The 18,325-nt window shown below is 28.2% G+C and overlaps 1 protein-coding gene across 1 annotated transcript; it reads right to left on the bottom strand.

Annotated features, from left to right (window-relative positions):
* Positions 1–675: 675 nt before the first annotated feature.
* Positions 676–5,268, bottom strand: LOC114415548 (probable pectinesterase/pectinesterase inhibitor 34). Its single transcript, XM_028380304.1, has 3 exons — positions 4,125–5,268; positions 3,092–3,228; positions 676–1,697 (listed from the first exon to the last, which is right to left on the bottom strand). Exons 1-3 carry the CDS (start codon positions 5,039–5,041, stop codon positions 997–999), a joined length of 1,755 nt encoding a protein of 584 aa, XP_028236105.1. The 5' UTR covers positions 5,042–5,268; the 3' UTR covers positions 676–996.
* Positions 5,269–18,325: the final 13,057 nt, after the last annotated feature.

Genomic DNA, 18,325 nt, shown 5'->3' with positions numbered 1-18,325 from the left:
TAGTATGAATAGTTTCTAAAAAAATCTCTAATATTTTTTTAAACTTATTCTAAGGCATCCTAAATTTTAGAAATAAAATTAATATCAGTCCAATTTTAATCAATATCAAGAGTTATTCCTTTTATTGAAACCCATCTATTATTATTTGGTCAAGAAACCTCTAGTATAAGCTCCAAATTAGGTGAAAGACATGTTAATGGGGCTTCATCAAAGAAATAGGATCCATGAAGCATAGTTTGTCACAAGGTCGTGTTCAATGCGGATAAACGTGATGGACCCCCCACCAAAAAGAAGGAAAGAAAAGATGACAAACCTGAGTATTTTTCGTTTTTTCCCGACTCTCGTCTGGGGCATTGGTCTTAAATCCTCTTTAGAAGAAAGTCAAGCAACAATTACTTATAAAAAGTAGAATTAAAGATTTTAGAATGTGATTGCTATGCATTGAGAGACAATAAAAAGTAGAATAACGTACAACAATACAACATTTTGTTATGTATATTTGGTACTTGGTAGTCAATACATAACACGAGAATCTTGTATTGGATGGCATTATTAAACTCATAGCAAATAATTAATATAATTTATTATATAAAAATTCTATAATTTACATAGTATTATAAAAGTGGTGGTGATGAACATTAGCGATGATAGAGACTAGTGTTAACTTCTAACAAGTCACATAACCAAGATGCACTGAACAAGTGGCCACCCAAAGTCAATATGCATACATTATGATACTAGCATTATTTTCTGTCGGTGAAATGAAAATGCTACTAACTAGCTAGACAACTACAACAACTCTAACGTGGAGTGAGGCAAGCCAAAAATAAAGAACTATATATGACACTGAACATTGTTTACATACATTCCTTATTATCACCATCATCATTGGGTTAAAAAAAAAACTATATTGTAGTTTAGTACATTTGGCAAATTGATTTGGTTTAAACTATGAAGGAAGATTTTGAAAAGTGTCTACAGAGACATTGGAATAACTCAGGTTGATAAGCCAGCAATGAATGCCACTCCAGTAGAGGGCAACCATGACGAGCCCGATATGAATTGGCCCACCGTAAATCTAGAAGCTTCCACCGTCGAATTGATAACCCGATACCCGGCCCAATTAACCCGTTGGCCCAGACCTGAACCCGGCCCATAATTCATGTATTCACCATAATAACACGTGTCTAAAGCAAAGGAGGAAGTGTTCCACTCGAGCCACCCACGTGGATGCACGTGATCCCCTATGTAAGATAGCATGTAAACAGTTCTAGCGTAAAGTTTCCAGGGACGGCCCAGATAAGTGGGGTAGCTACCCTTGGATGCTTCAAGATCCGGCGTGGCCATGATCCTACAATTGTGGATCGAAATGCCCGTGTTCTGATTCGGGTCCTTTCGGTTTTGGGCCGTGATGGTGTTCTTCTGTTGGGCCATGGGCTTTCGGGCCCAGAGGGTGCAGTTTTGGAACACCACCGCGGCGTTGCCGAATATGAAGTCCACGGTTCCGTAAATGTCGCATTCTCGGTAAAATTGACGGTTCGAGTGAACATACATTGTGTCCTGGTATCCGATGATGTTGCAGCGGTACACCACCGCGTGGTCTGCTCCGACGCGGAGGGCCACCGCCTGGTGCCTCCCCGGCCCGGCGTAGTTCTCGAAAGTCATGTCTTTTGCGATGAAACCAGAACCACTAGCAGCTGCAACACAGGATCAGCAAGCATTATTATTATTATAGTGTTGAAATTGAATTAAATTATTGGTAGTGAACTAGTGATCTTGTTGTTTTTATGGATTATATTCTGTTGATGGTGAACAGAAATGTGACATTGTTTAGCGATTTTGCAAGCATTGAATGACCCACTTACAATAATTTGATTTCGCTACTTTAATTTGGTGCCTTTCGTTAGAACTTATAGGATAAGATTAATATTTAACAGCATCAGTGTATTATGTGGTTATGAGATCAAGGTGTGTTTCTTTTGTGTTTGGTGAAGGCAGAGAGGGTCCAACATTGTTATTTTTTCTCATATTTTAAAACAAAGAAACGAAATATATATATAAAAAAAAAACAACGTGTTGCTTTTCTATCATTAATGAAATAAATTAAAAAAAATATTTTCTCAAATTGAATAATATGATTCATTTGAAAAAAAATTTTCTATCTTTAGTTTTAAATTTTACTATTAATTATAAAAATATCACATTATTCTTTTAGATTAAGGAAAGGGAAATTTTCGGGTTTGCAAGAGTAGAAAAATACTGTGGGTTTGAATATTAGGACAGAGACACAAGAAACAAAAGAACAACTAAACTATACTATATTAGAGCATAGAAACTCCTGACACATTAAGGGAAAAAATACATTTTAGATTAAGGAAAGGGAAAATTCCAGGTTTGCAAGTTCAAACCTTGACTAAAACTGCAATTCGACGACAAATCAGCTCAAAATTTCCCCTGAGTGTGAAAGAAATAAACTTTTTTTTTATAATTAGAGAGAAATTACCACGGAAGTAAATTTGAGGAAGTTCACAAGATCTCGCAAGAAAAATAGTGCAGAATATTATTTTACATGTTTTACCACTTTATTGATTGGGCTATTTATGTAATTTGAATTCTCTTCCACATTTGACTTGGTTTACCATTTTTTTTTTAAACAAGTAATAAAAAAACAATAGAATTGGTTATGGAGATGGAACGCTCAGCTGCACCAGACAAGAAACTAAACAGCAAGGAATCATAAATATGGCATCCTAGAATAACAGCCCACGTGCAACTTGCTCTGATCTACCTCATGTCGTGCATGTTTTTCAACCTTTTGCTTTCGTGGTTTTTCTCTCTTTCTATTTTTTTTTTTACAATATTTTGAAAATGACACAGGTTTTCTTAATTTTGAAGAAAAAAATTGTCATATTTTTTCACATTTTAAATATTGCTAACGTATATTTTTTTATTTGGTTAAATATATATTTATATTTTATCAATTTTTTAAAAATTTATAAAATACAAGCAGTACTTAATTACTAGTAAATTGTTTTCATTAGTCAAAGCACAATAATGAGCACTAAGGAGAGGACAAGGAGAAAGAATTTACCGAAGGACGCGGTGTGAAATGTGGTCAGATTCTGGTAATAATTTCTTCCGCCCGTGATGACGGTTTTGCCCTTCCCGTCCCCTATGAACATCACATTTGTTTTCTTCCTCCCCAACTTTAAATTCTCTTCTTCATACCTGAAATTAAATTTGCACCAACACATAATCTTAGATCTTCTATCTATCGCAACCTTGCCATCACCAAACATGCTTCATTTACATATATTCGGCTAAAAGCAATATCACATCACATAAGACATTTTTATTCGGCGTTTATATCCATCCACATGCTAATTCTTTAAAAAGTATATAACATATATATAATATACTAACAACTTTATAATTTTTAATCTTCAATCCTTAACTTGTACAAATTTTTAACACACTCTTACCGTTAAAATGGCAAAATCATTTAATGAGGATGGTGGCATCGAGACAGTAGTAAACACTACATTGTTCTACACCACATGGAATTCATTATCATCACAATATTACATATTTACATGTTATTGTTTTAAAAGGACATAAATAATGTTGTTAGTACTAGTACACCTCTTTTTTAAGTGCAACAAGAGAGGGAAGAAAATGAAATAGGAAAATAATAATAAATGGTGTGATGGGATAAAAGAAAGATAAAAATATTGTTGTTGAATTTGTGTTCACGTGACTACAGTGTAAGTCCAAGCATTATGATTTAATACCAACAAGAAGTCCACCACGCAATCACCCCCACAATCCACAGTGCACGGTCCACAGACTTTTTCACACTCAGTTAATACAAAACATGAAAACAACGGTGATTAAAAAAAGAGGTAACTAGTTACGCAGTTAAAAGCAAAAACAAATTAGGAGTGTGAGAAAAGAGTGTATTTTATGAAGAAAAAAATAGTATATGAATTGATATTATAAAATAATTTTATCATAGGATAAATTTATTTATTTTTATAATAATTATTTAAAAAAATATGATAACTGAGTTCTTGGGAGTGTAATTTTTTTACATATACCGGCAATTAAACTAGATATATATTTACCTTCCTGCCCTGACGTAGATAATAATGCGGCGTGAACTATATTCCGGCACCTTCTTAATGGCCTCGGCGATGGTCTTAACGGTTCCGTTACCGTCTTTGGAAACCACAATATCTGCTTGTATCTGCGACAGAGGCAAGATCAGCAATTTCCTATCTCGTCGACTCAACCATGTCGGGAAATTATCCTCTCGCATTTCCATTAACCGCCTCCTATTCTGAATGGGGACGCCGGCGAAGTCGTCGCCGGCACCGGCGCCGGAGAATATCGCGAGACAATTGCTCACGAGCTCGGATAAGTCCCTGAGGTTGCTGGACATATGGTCCTTCACTGTGCCGACGGCGTCAGTAAAACCCTCCGCGCAGGTGTCCTGGTTGGTGAGGGCGGCGCTGAGCCACGTCAGCACGTCGTCGTTGGCGGAGCCGACGGCACCGACGGAGACTGTGTTGAGGGAGCGGGCGAGGGCGTCGACGGAGTCGTCGAGGAGCTCGAGGCAGTCGTCGTAGGCGGCGCGGACGCGGGGATCCATGGCGGTGTAGGACATGGCCGCGGAGGAGTACAGAGCCTTGGAGAAGTGCTGCAGCGTGACGTTGAAGGAAATGTGGACGAGGTCCTTCTCTGACGCCTCTTCAGATCCCGGAAAGTCTAAAAGCGATTTGACACACAAGGTCTTAAAGCGTGTCTTGCTGCACGTGCGTGAAATCGCTTGAGTGGGCTTTCCGAGCCTAGTCTCATGGGCTCTCGTATTTTGTTGAATACGAGAGCGGACGACAACTGCAGTTACAGCAGACGCGGCTATTAACAAGACGCTAAAGAGTGAAAGCAAGACAATCTTCTTCCTCCCGGAAGATGTCGGAGGAACGTTGTTGAGGCGCGAGGAGCCACCAGGATCAGAGGGTCCCAACCTTCCATACTCCATTGTGATGTTTAGAGAGAGAATTAAGGGAAAAGAGAGGGATATTGTGGTGATGTGTACGTAATGAATGGTGCCCTTTTATAAATGACGGTGCTTAGTTACTTATACTGGTACTGAGGAGTGAGTGAGTGTGTTTTTTGTGGTGTTGTGTGAAGGGGGCTGGTTGGTGTGAAGTCGATGTCGCAGGGAATTAGCTGGCTGCTACTAATACTGTGCCCTCTCAATGTTATAACACATTCGCTTCTACTTCTAGTTTCTATTCCTCGCTCTCTTTCTATTATTGCTTTAATAATTATTTACCCGAATATGCTAAGTATGACCTAAGGATGAAGAATTTTCCACAAGCTAGTTGGAAACATTACAGGAAAAGATTACGTACACCACATTTTGAGGTATATATGTAAGTAGGGGGAACATAGGGATAAGAAGAAAAAATAGAAAAGAACGAGAGAAAAAGTAACAATTTACGTGATAAAAAAATTTGAATAGAAAATGAAATGGAAGAGAAGGTGAAGGTTGAGTCTATGTATACGTATATTTGTTGGAAACTTTTTATTTCTTGATTATTTTTGTTTCCATTTTCTATTTTTATATTTAATTAATTTACAAGATTAGTATCTTGTTTTCAGTCTATTAATTTACAGGAAATGAAAGTAGAGTGAAAATTTTGTAAATTACAAGTTACAAGTTAAAAAAAAAATGGAAGTAAGCGAAATCCACACAAAGGGACGTCCATACTGCATGAATCATGATCGATGGTGATGATCTTAACTGTTAAGGGAATTCTCAAGTAATCCAATCCCATCCTTTTCGTTCTAATCTTTTTCGCTAATCCTCTCGCCTTTCCACTTTATAATCATGTCCGAAAATTTTCGTGAATCCCCTTTTGTACTTAAATTTTGATTTTGACGTGCTCTTTCTGCTTTGGACCAAATGTTTAACTTAATATATTAGTTATCTTTGGCGAGATATTTTATTTAATTTTTAGTTTTTTTATTAACTAAATTTATTTTATTGTTTACAATTTTTTTTAGTATTTTTTGAAATGAAGTAATATTTTTTTAAAAATTATTTTATCAATTTTTTTTCTAACTTTTAAATTTTATATTTTTTTTCTTATATTTTTAATATATTTATCAAATTTTTTGTTTATCATTTTTAAATACTTCATGATTTTATTATTTTTCAATCATTTTACATTTTTCAGTTACTTTAATAATTAGTTTTATCAAATATTTATAATTTAATAAGTTAATTATTCAGTTAGATTTATCAAATATAAGTATTATTATTTTTTATTTTTATTTTATTAAAATTCAAAATTTATACTTATTATTAAAATATATATTTGAATTATACGTAACTATTGAAGCAAAAAATATACAACATATATAAAAGATATATGAAAAGATATGAGAAGTTTTTATTTTATATAGAAAATTGGAAAATATTCAAGAATGTAGCAGGCGTTTGTTTATCAAACAAATTGTTGTTTTTCAAAATGTTTATATAAAAATTATTTAAAATTTAAGAATAAGAACAAGAGTGTGGGTGACATATTCCACACGGTGGTGAGTTACTTATGAGTTAGGGAAAATAGACAACTTTATTCCCTTCTAGCTAAATAATTTTTTTTTTGTTTTTTTACTCATGTGCATAATATTTATGAGTTCTGGTTATTACTAATTTATGTTTGAAAATTTGACTGATTAGCTTTAGTAAAAATAAAAAAATAATTAATTTTTTTTTGTATATGTACAACACTAATGGGACAAGTTATATTTTGCAAAATTAATTCGTAAGCCAATTTTAAATTTGTAATTTACTAATTAAAAGTTTATAAACTAATTTATTGAATTAAAATATTTAATAGATTTAATTGTTTCATGTTGTCCACCATACACCACTTGAAGCCCTTGTCCACCTAGAAACGTTCTTAAACTTTGCCTTGCACATGTATGTATTTACCGTTAAGGATAGGGGTGGGTAAAATAGCTCGTTATAGCCTTATGGTGTTTTCTTGGTACACATAGCCATATGGTCTGTGACCCGTAATAGGTCTAATATTACATTGGACTATTTAATAAATAATTAATGGTATATTAACAATTTTTTAATTTTTTATTTAATTTAAAATGTTAAGACAATAAAAAAACTCTTTTAATTTTAATAATGTTACCAATTTAAAAAAATATAACAGTATATTTATACTATTATTATGGTAAAAATTTATTATAATATGTTTTAAAATTCTATATTTATTGATTTATTAGTTTACTTTTAAATAGATTATCAGATTATGTCAAACCTTTAGAAGGATTATATTATATTATATTAGATAAACAAATTAGGCTTATGTTTTAATTAAAAAAAAATCATTTGTATTTTCTTATTAAAAGCTTAACCTTTTCGAATCCATTTTTTTATTACCCTTATTTACTACTAATAAACTACACTCCTTGTTCACTTTTTACTACTAATATTAAACCCTGCAACGTATTTAAGTTAATATGTTTATTTTTACTGCTTTTATTTGCTAAAATTATTTATTTAGCTTAATTATACTTTTATTTTTTTTTACCAAATACTTTTGATTCTAAAGTATCACAATTATATGATTTTAGTTTCCCATATTTTAATTGTGCAAATTGGATTCATTACTTATTGGAAATTGTGCGAATTGGATTCATTACTTATTGGAAATGTGAGATTTTAGCCAAATAAATTCCAATTGAGTCCTTAAAGTATTACAATTATATAATTTTAATCTCATATATATTATTTCTCACATATATATATATATATATTAACAAAAATGCTTAAATTTATTTTTGGTCCTTATAATTTAACAATGTATTTTTTATCTCTCAATTTTTTGATGGCACATTTGATCTCATGATTTTAAAATTTTGCAATTTTGGTATTACTAGAGTGTCGTCTATATTTTAATGGAAATTGCTTATGCAAAATCTGATTAATGACATGACATCCGTGTACTGACACATATACTAACACAACGTAGTATAAGATTGTCACATCAACTTATTAGTATTGTGTTATTAATTAAATAGTATGTCAATAATTTTTGTTAAAAAATTGGTGATAGACCAAGGTGGGCTAAAATTGTTAAATTTTAAATTGGAAAGGATCAAGCATACAATAAAAGTTTTGTAGGACCAAAATTACACAATCATAAAATTATAGGTATAAAGGTGGATTTAAGCCTAACAAAAATGTTGTTGATCTATTAAATGAAGAGACTAAAATTACACAATTATGATACATGTAGGATCTAATTGATAGAATTGTAACCTAAGAGACTAAAATCACATAAATCCCAAGCCCAATCAATACAATTAAAATTTGAGGAACAAAAATTATTCATTTATAATACATAGAGGGTCAAAAGTGCAAATAATTTTATTTATTTTAAAATTTGAATATTATTTTTTTATAATTTTAAAAGACATAAAATATGATTAGTGTATTATCTCTTAATATATAGCTTTAATTAATTTTTTTTATGACTTTATCATAACGACTTATTGGTTAAGATAATCGTGCAATATATTCAGTCAAGGAAATTAGTACAATATAATGATATTTAATTAACACTGATTTAAATACAGTTCAATCATAATTAAACTAATAAGACTGTAAAATTAATACTTTAACTAAAACTGTATGAATCATTAAACAAGTTAATAATTTTAAATTTTTGGAATCGTATTTTAAATTATTACTACAATATAATGCATATTTAGTATGTATTGATATTTTTTCATTTTTTAAATTGAGGTGGGTATTTAAATTTTTTGAATTGATTTTCTTTATTGACATTTATCATATCAATTTTTTTGGGGTACTTTATACAGTTAATTATAAGACGATTTAATTTGCACTTTATTAGTTTGAGTTCAAGTACTTACCACCCTTGTGCAGGCTGGCAAAATGGAATGGGGTTGTGACTTTTTTTTTTTTAATAAGGGAATGGGGTTGTGACTTGTGAGATTGAAGTATTGGACTGTTATATTATATCCATACAACAATAGATTTACTAGTACTATGATTTTGCAATTATGCAAATTGCAAAATTGGACATTTAATGTCGATCCGCAAACAAAGATCTAGCATTTAAAATATTACTACCAACTACTAACATGAAAAATTGCATATTTTGCATGTGCTACCAATTATTCACTCTACGTATACACATTATTATAGCAAATGTACTCAAGAAATCAGTGCACAATATGCTTTTAAATAAGACAAATACTAATAAATGTTAAAGAACAAAAAAGTATAAAATTATATTATTCATATTTTTTTTAACTAATATTCTAACAACACTCGTAATTAACAAGACTCATAATCAACATTGGCCGCTGGTTTTGGCACAGAATGACATCTGGATATATAGGTTGGTTGGCTAGTTGACGTTAACAACCATTTATGCCACCTCAGTACTTAATTTAGAATGCACTTTTTTTGCTTTTCAATTGTTCGTTGAGAGGCTTTTCAGATGTTCCTTCATAGGTCAGATTTGCACTTACTAATTAACGTAGTAATTCCGTAACTGAGTCTTCTTTCTCCCACTTTTCTTCAGGGGCCCCAGTTATTATTACTATTGGAGATAAACTAGTTCCAGCTAGCTATTGGCTCAGTCAAAACTGGGTGGCGTCTTCTCTTTCCCACGAAAATTATTGCACTTTTCCCCTTGAAATCATTTCATCATTCATACTAGCTAGTATGAAACCAACTTAACAAAAAATTTAAGAGCATTTATTCTGTTTTATTTTGCTATCACACATTAATGAAATTTATGAATTGGGATTCTTATTTAAGTCTTTTCTCATGAACAACGAATCATTTTTTTTGTAAGCTGGCTAGTTTTAAAAATGTTTCAACTTATTAAGAAGTGTGTACATAGTGGTCCAGCTTTGTCAACTTAAACTTAAATAGTATGAAATTATTTCAACTTAATTAATAATTTTAAGATTGAGATCTAAATATACAATTGTATTAAATATTTTTGTTATTTATAATAATTTTATTTGCTTCAATAATATTATTTTTCATAAAAAAATCTGAGGCTATGACTTCGTAAAAAGTGTATGTACAAATTTTTATCGTTGATCCAAAAGATAATTGAAAAAAAATAAAGACAAATGTTAACCAAGTATTTAAGGATTTGTTGAGAAATTAAAAATGAAAAAATATTAAAAATATTATTAATACATTTTACAATATTTTTAATACGTATTCAATGTGATTTTTAATAAAATAAATATTATTAACAATTTCTTAACCAATAATTGAATATCTCGTTTAATATGGTTATGTAAGAATCAAGAACTTAAGAAAACAGTTTGTAAAAAAAAAAAAAGGAACAAGAAAACAATCTATAAATATGCTTTTTCTGAATTTTACATAAACCTATAACTTTTTATTTTAGTATTAAATTGAGAAAAAAAATCATTATTAGACAAAACACATGTTATTTCCTAAACAACACTTCTATGTATGGAAATATTATATTTAAATTCCTCCACAATACTAAAAATTTGACATTATAAATGCTTAAAGACCAAAAATTATAAGATAATATTAAATAATATATGAAAATAAATCATGTTTTAATTTCATATTTTAAAAATAACAAGAACTATTGTGTTTTTTAAAAATAAAATTCATACAAACTATTAGCCATAAAATAAATGAATGAATATTTCACATATATCATGCTGATAACAAAAAATAGAATCATCATTTTAATATTTGATACTGTAATGGTTGAACAAATTAGTTGCTAAAAATGAACAAAATAGCAGTATATTCTCTAAATTATTAATCAATTTAGCTAATGAAATTGTAATTGTCAGTTAAGTCTCTTTTGAAAGAAGATTTGTCAGTTAAGTTGGTCCCTAAAATAAAAAGAAAAATTGGTAAATAATTTTTAAAATTGTAAGCTATCAATAAATTAAGTCTCTTTGTTATTAGCTGGTGTTATTTAACATCATTAAAAACGTTGAGTTGACATGTTAAATGCTTGAATGACAACCAATTAGTGACGTGGTTGCCGCAACTAGCCATCCATATTAAAAAGATTGAGCCACGTACTCTTCTAATAATGCATATTTCACATAACTTGATTTGGGGGGTTTTGTGATGATGATATTTCTTCGATTGATAGATTAGGAGACTAATACACCAGGGTAACAAAACTAATGGGCAAAGCAAGTTTAAAGACGTAGGGAAGAGAAAAAGCAGTTAGTATTCCACTAATATTGTGCTCATTTTTATCTTATATTGTGACAACCATGTATGTGAGCCTGTAAGTTAGTTACTACTTTGGTATTGGTCTATCGATTTTACCTTTTTTTATTTATTTTTTTATCAATGTTAGATGAATCAACCAATAGCGAAGGGACTAAATAATTATTTGGTGATTTATTATTTTGAGAATCATTTTGTTATTTTTTTTTAATTCTAGGGACCGATTTCACCAAGAATTATAATTTCGCAAACTAAATGAGATTTTGTATAAGAAATGTGAAATAAACGAGACTAAAGTAATTTACCCATTTATTTACGCAACAGATAATTTTAAACATAGAAGATATATTTTAATTTATAATTATAACTATATAATTACTAGGGTTATATATATATATATATATATATATTGAAAATATCATATAAAATATATTTCAAATTATATTTAATTTATTTTAAATTATAAAATATATTAATATTTATTGATTAAAAATAAATACTAATATATATCAATAAAGTGTATTCCTCTTTTGAAGGCTAGCAAATAGCACTGATTCTTTAGTACATATATAGGTAGCAAATTAAATTTAGAAAACAAACATTGTCCATAGATCAAAGCAAGAAAGAGAAAACTGAAAAAAAGAAGATAAAAGCACAATACCATAAATTGATTTTTAGGATAGTTAATGTCTGATGATGAAGCAATTGTGATGAAATAAATAAATGTGTCTAAGTAAGAACTAAGAAGAAAAGAAAGACGCGTGAGGATCTCTAAGTGGCTTACTTACACACTTATCCTTAAGTATCTCGTTCACTCGAGTAAAAAGAAAATAAAAATAGATAATTTTTGAATTAAAATAGATAGTTCTTATCTTATTTTATTATATTTTTTTTCAACTCTCTTTTTCTTAATGCGAATTAGTCACTTACATAGCAGCGATAGCACACAGGAGCCACCGACAAAGGCTGCATGGGCCACAGGAAAAGTCGGTAAAATATTTTAATAAAGGGCGAAAACAACGTCCATTCAGCCCTTTACTTTTTCTAACAGAAAAGACCGACCGAGAGAGATAACACTTTGTAGCATGTTCCATGTTATTATATATCTAAAATAACATTATCTTTATCTATTCAAATAAAAATTTGCACTTTATTTTTATCAAAAACAAAAAAAAAACTTGTACTTTATGGTATACATCATTTTAGACTTCGATTGTATATATGTAGGTTGTATCGTGTCTGGTTGCATGTCGCACTAAATGCCGTATACATTCAACGGACACCGCTTTGTGGTGCCCTCGTCCTGTACTTGTGTCCTTAGGGAGTAGTATGTGGATTTTTCATTTTTTTATAATACTAGTGTGTGGTACCCGTGCTATTACGACGGGGCTCACTTTAAAATTTATAATTTAAAGGGGTATTATTATATTATTATAAATGTTTTGAAATATTGCTTTAGCTTAACATAATTATCCCAAATATTTTTTTTTAATAGTGTTAATATAAATTTTTTTTGGATAGTGTTAGGATTAAAAAAAATCAAAAGATAAGTAAATTTTAAGATAAAATACATGTTACGTAAAAAAAGATAAATTATATGTTAAAGATTAATATTATTATATATGTCCTTGATACAAAAAATACAATTAAATCTCAATGAAAACAAAATCACTTATAATAGAGAGTGTATATATTTTTTTTAATCATTATGATGTTAATACAAATTATTTATCAGTTTTATTGATATTAATATAAAGTATTTTTTTTTAGTGACTTGATTCTAAGATGTTGCTTAAAAAATTAAATTTAATATCATTGGATCAACAACTTGTTAATGAAAGTGCTAATGTAATTAAAATAATCTATTATTACACTATTATCCATGTTTTAAAAAAACATATTTTTTAAGATTAAAATAATTAGTTTATATAGTATAATTCAAAAATCAAATAGTATTAATTAGTTTAAAATGACATATTTTAGTATCACTATATCATTATTATAATATAATATATAAATAATATCCAATATTATAAAAAATAATTTTACAAATATAAAAAAAATATTTCATTGTATGACTTTTTTTTCCTAATACTTTATTTTTCATGTTAAAAATTATTAATTTTGACAGATTTTACTTCTTATTTAACAAAGATAAAAATATTTTTTATTCTTAAATGACTAAAAGAATTATTTATTTATTTATTTATTTAATATTTAATTTTTTCATAATTATCACTATATATCTTATATTACTAAAAATATGATAAAAAAATAAACAATAAATATGAACATTTTACTGCAAAATTACTAAATTAGAATAAAATTTATAATGTTTTTTAACCAATAAAATGAGAGGAATCTTTCTCTTATTTATTAAGAAATGAAGCTATGTAATGCTTCTTGTCATATATATATATATATATATATATATATATATATATATATTATTCAAAATAATATATAATAAAAATAATTATATATAAATTTAATGATAAATACAAAGAGGTAAAAACATAATAATAAAATCTAAAGAAAAAACGTATAAAAATAAAGAAAGAAAATCATATAAAAAGAAACAAGAAAGAAAGAATATAAACAAAAACACATGGTTTATAAAAAAACACAAAAAATAAAAAGGAAGAGAAAACGTAAGAGAGAGAATCACACAGGAAGAAAGAGAAAATTAACTTCTCTTTGCTCAAAATGTGTTCGATTACACTAACAGAAAAAATAAAATGTGTTGGAGAAGTATCTCTTTTATCAAACATGCTGTTTTTTTAACAAAAAACTTGAATAAGAGATTTTTTTAATTATAAAATATTTTTTAATGAAAATAATAAAAGATAAGTTATGCATCTCCATCATTTCAGAAAAAAAAAACTATGGGAAATAAAAAGAAAATTTATGCAGCTGCATAATTTATTTTTGTTAATTAAATTTGATGCTCAATTGTATTTCCCCTATTTTATAATAAATATCGTGCAAAAAAAAGTTTGTTTATTTTTTTTGCGCAGTATAAGCTATGATAAGATAAGTTAGCTTATTTTTTTGTGCACAAGATAAGCTAATAAGATTAGTATGTTAATTAAACAAAGTTCTAGCTAGCTGGTCTCCTTAAAAAACAAAGTTCTAGTCAAATAAACTATAAGTTAATTAATTAATAATTACTTGTTAAATACGTATATTATATCCCTTTTCATCAAATAAAGAATAAGTTTATCTTTTTAAGCCGACCAAAAAAAAAAGTTTACCTTTTAATTTTAAATTATAGGAGCATACACATGCAGCTATAGCTACCAAATTTAATAGTTTTGATGCTTCCTACGTACCTATATGGCCTTTATCTATAGATCCGAAATGTTCACTTATACGAACATTTTCGGCACATCATGTGTCGATCCCAGGTAGAATAGAACTTTCTTTAAATTGATATCTAGTACTATTTATCCATGGTCATAAGAAAAAGAAATGTCTCGTACATTGCGACATAGTTTTAATTTTATAAAATCGCATTATATATTTTTTATTTATAAAATCGCAAGTTTGATTCATAAATTGCATTAATTATGTTTTTGAAAATTTCATTTGATTGCAAGGAAAATTGGTTGGAATGCCAGTGCCTGTTAAATGTTAATTAGACAACGGCATGTCACATCTCCTTTTTTATTATGTAAATTCTTTTTCTCATTTTTAATTAAGGACTGAAATTTTTCTGAACAAAAATATCGTAAGAACTTTATATGACAAATGTGAATATTTAGTTCACCTTAATATTCTACTCGGTTATAACCCAAACAATAAAGATTTTGTTCATTTTCAACGTAACATAAACTTTAGAATGAACATTTTTTTTTTCAATTTCATTTCATTTCTTTCCATTCTTCTTAACATAATTTTTAAGGATTGTACACCTAATATAAGATTAATTGAAAACTTGAACATTCATGAGCTACAAGCGTAACAAGCTAGCCATATCTTTTATATAGCTTATTTGGTTCAATCTTCCCTTTGAACAATTGAACTTACATGAGCAACAAAGCCATATCTTTAACCTTAACATTAAACACGATGGACTGAATAATATGGCTTCTTACTTTTTCGGCTAATAACTATAATAATCTTTAATTACGGTGAGCCTCACGCTCTAGAATCCACAAAAATAAAGTTTTTTTATGATACAAAAATAAGAATTTACCATATTAGTATATTATGCCAAATGATAATTCATTAAAGTTTTCTATTACTATAATTTTTGACGGGCATTAACTAATACATTCATATACTTTTGCCTTATTGCAACCAATTGACAAAGGGATGTTCACCAAAAAAACACCATTTGACAAAGAGATTGTGAATCAAAAGGGCAGATTCAAGAATAAGGCTGCTGATTAGCCACGAAATTATCAATTAAACAAAAGAGTGTGTAATCATGTGCGCAGTTCCAAGGTGGTGGGAGACATGCATAGCCCTACTCCTAAACCCCAAATCACATGATTTGTCGCATAATTATAATGATTTCTAGATCTGCACCTTCGTTACTCACAATATGGTCACACCCATAGAGTCTAGATATGGGTCATAGTCCCTCTCGGGTTTTTTTTTTTACTGGTATCTTTCATAATAAACAAATTTGTTTTAGTTAAATAAGATTACTATAGCAGGGAACTTCTCTTTCTGAATATTTAGTGTACCTGCATACTCAAGGTACAAGCTTTTTTTAAGTTTAACAAAACAATTGTAATCTTAATTGAATATTCTTTTGAAATATATTCATAGACATTGTTGAATTAGGAATTCTGTGTCTTTCGCTGTTTTGTGTATCAGTATATATGTGTCTGCTAAAAATACTAACTGTTTGCAGTTGCAGCTACTTATAAACCTTCGCAAAATTTAATTTACACCTGATAACATTTTCAAGTTAGAATTATATATATTATAGTATTGTTGGACGTCTTATCATTTGCTTCCTTTCGGCAGAAACAATATCACACTCACTTAAAATCCCATGTTACTATAATGAAACGAGAAAAGTAGAATTGACAGCGACACGGATATAATAATTTTCAAAGAGGACTTTGGTGCTCGGAAAGCTCTTAATTAGTGGAACGTGTTAGGTGGCATGAATAATATGTATATATATCATTAAACTTTTGGTTTATGCCTAATCCTATCCTAACCGTTATCCTATTTTTCTTTTTAGGAACCATTATCATACCGAAAATAAAATTTAATAATAAAAGTGATGAAAAAGAGAAATCAAAGACTCGAAAGCGATTTAAAAACATTATACAGGAAAATTCAGCGCATACATGTCAAAAGTCATGGAAACATCAAAACAACGTCACACTAATCCGGTTCACTACTAAGTGGATGTTTAGAAGAACGATCATAAAATTAATTAATTTTATATTAAAGTATGATTTTAAAAGATTATTTTGATATAAAAAATTCTTGTAAATTTTAATAAATTTCGTAAGAATATAATGACTTTTAATTTTTTTTAAAAGATTTTTATGATTATGATTTTATAATTTAAATTTTAATGGATTTACAAAATATGAATTCATAGGATTTGAAATAATATTGTGAATTTTTAAGATTTTAAATAATTTTGTGATTTAAAAAAAAATTATTGATAAAGATTCATGAATTTTGTTCATTTAATATTTTAAATAAAATCCATCTTATACAAAGAATCCTAAACCTATTAAATAACAAATCAATTTCTCCCAACATATTTACATAATATGTTCATTTTCCTGCAATCATCAATCATATTAATTATATAAAAAATATATATCGCAATGTCTACCAGTCACACAAATACTTACAGTCATTTTCACAATAATGATTATACAAAACAAAAAATATGTCCAACAATTATTTCAAACCTTATTTATATATTTATCCAATTATACATGAGTCAACTTCTCATGTTCATTAAAATTATATATTTCTCATATTCATATATATTTACATTTATTTATATGTATAAGTGCGTAATCAAAATGTCTCAAATTCAAAGAATTGAAAGGATTTCTCATATCATATGTTTTAGGATATGTTAACCATTGGTCGAAAGAGTGACAAAAAAATTATGAATGTCTTATGCTTTTAATAAAGAGACAAGGAATTATGTGTGATAAGAAAAGAAAAATATATCAAGTGACAAAAAAATTATGAATATCTTATGAAATTTTAAGAGTTTGTGTGAGATTGTTTAATATGTATTTTTTACTAAAAAAATTATAAAATTCATCTTAAGAAATAATTCATCAAAATTTGTATACTTTGAATAAAAAATGATTTTTTTAAGTTGTGAATAATTGAAGATCAACGAATTTTATTGATTTTTTTTAAAAATCCTAATAGTGTTGATTAAATACTACAAAACTTATTTTTATTATTTAAAAATTTTGATTGAATACTTCAAGACTTTTTAACTAAAAGAAATCTTTTAAAATTTTTTAAAATTCTAATTAAATACACCTTGCTTAGTTAAAATTAATTATAAATTGATATAGTTTATGTTTGAAAGCTTAATTTTAAAAGGAAAGTAGTGACAATTTAGTGTATATTTTTTGATACAACGTAAAAATGAATAAATTATTTCAACCCAGAATCAATTTTAAATTTAGAATTAATTTTTTCATATTAAATCAAACAAGTCAAAATATATTCAAAATCACATTAGTTTGTATTTTAACATGATTGACAAAAATTCAGCAAAAGACCAAACACGCACAAACTAGTTACGTTTTACAAATCACGGTTAATTGATCATGACAGCGCTCTTAAGTTGTATATTCTATGTGTTGCTTGCATGGGGAAATTATTACATAGCTCAAAATTACTAAATATCTATATGTTTTTGACTAATCTTAACGTAACAGGCAACTAAATTTTTTAATTTTAAAAAATTAAATCATGTGTTATGTATAAATTATTTGAGAGAATCGAGACTATAATAATACCAGAGCAAATAATATTTTTTTTGCTCGACTGCTT

This window comes from Glycine soja, chromosome 6 (genome assembly GCF_004193775.1).
Source record: "Glycine soja cultivar W05 chromosome 6, ASM419377v2, whole genome shotgun sequence".
Taxonomy (NCBI): domain Eukaryota; kingdom Viridiplantae; phylum Streptophyta; class Magnoliopsida; order Fabales; family Fabaceae; genus Glycine; species Glycine soja.
The sequence above is the reverse complement of the archived record's forward strand: the minus strand, read 5'-3'. Positions and strand labels throughout refer to the sequence as shown.

What these genes read in the sequence shown, in the direction of transcription:
- LOC114415548 (XM_028380304.1), bottom strand. Translation starts at nt 5,041, where the DNA reads ATGGAGTATGGAAGGTTGGGACCCTCTGATCCTGGTGGCTCCTCGCGC. An exon ending in ATCTACGTCAGGGCAGGAAG is followed by an intron (nt 3,229 to 4,124) that starts GTAAATATATAT and finishes ATTTAATTTCAG; the next exon opens with GTATGAAGAAGAGAATTTAA. An exon ending in ATTTCACACCGCGTCCTTCG is followed by an intron (nt 1,698 to 3,091) that starts GTAAATTCTTTC and finishes CCTGTGTTGCAG; the next exon opens with CTGCTAGTGGTTCTGGTTTC.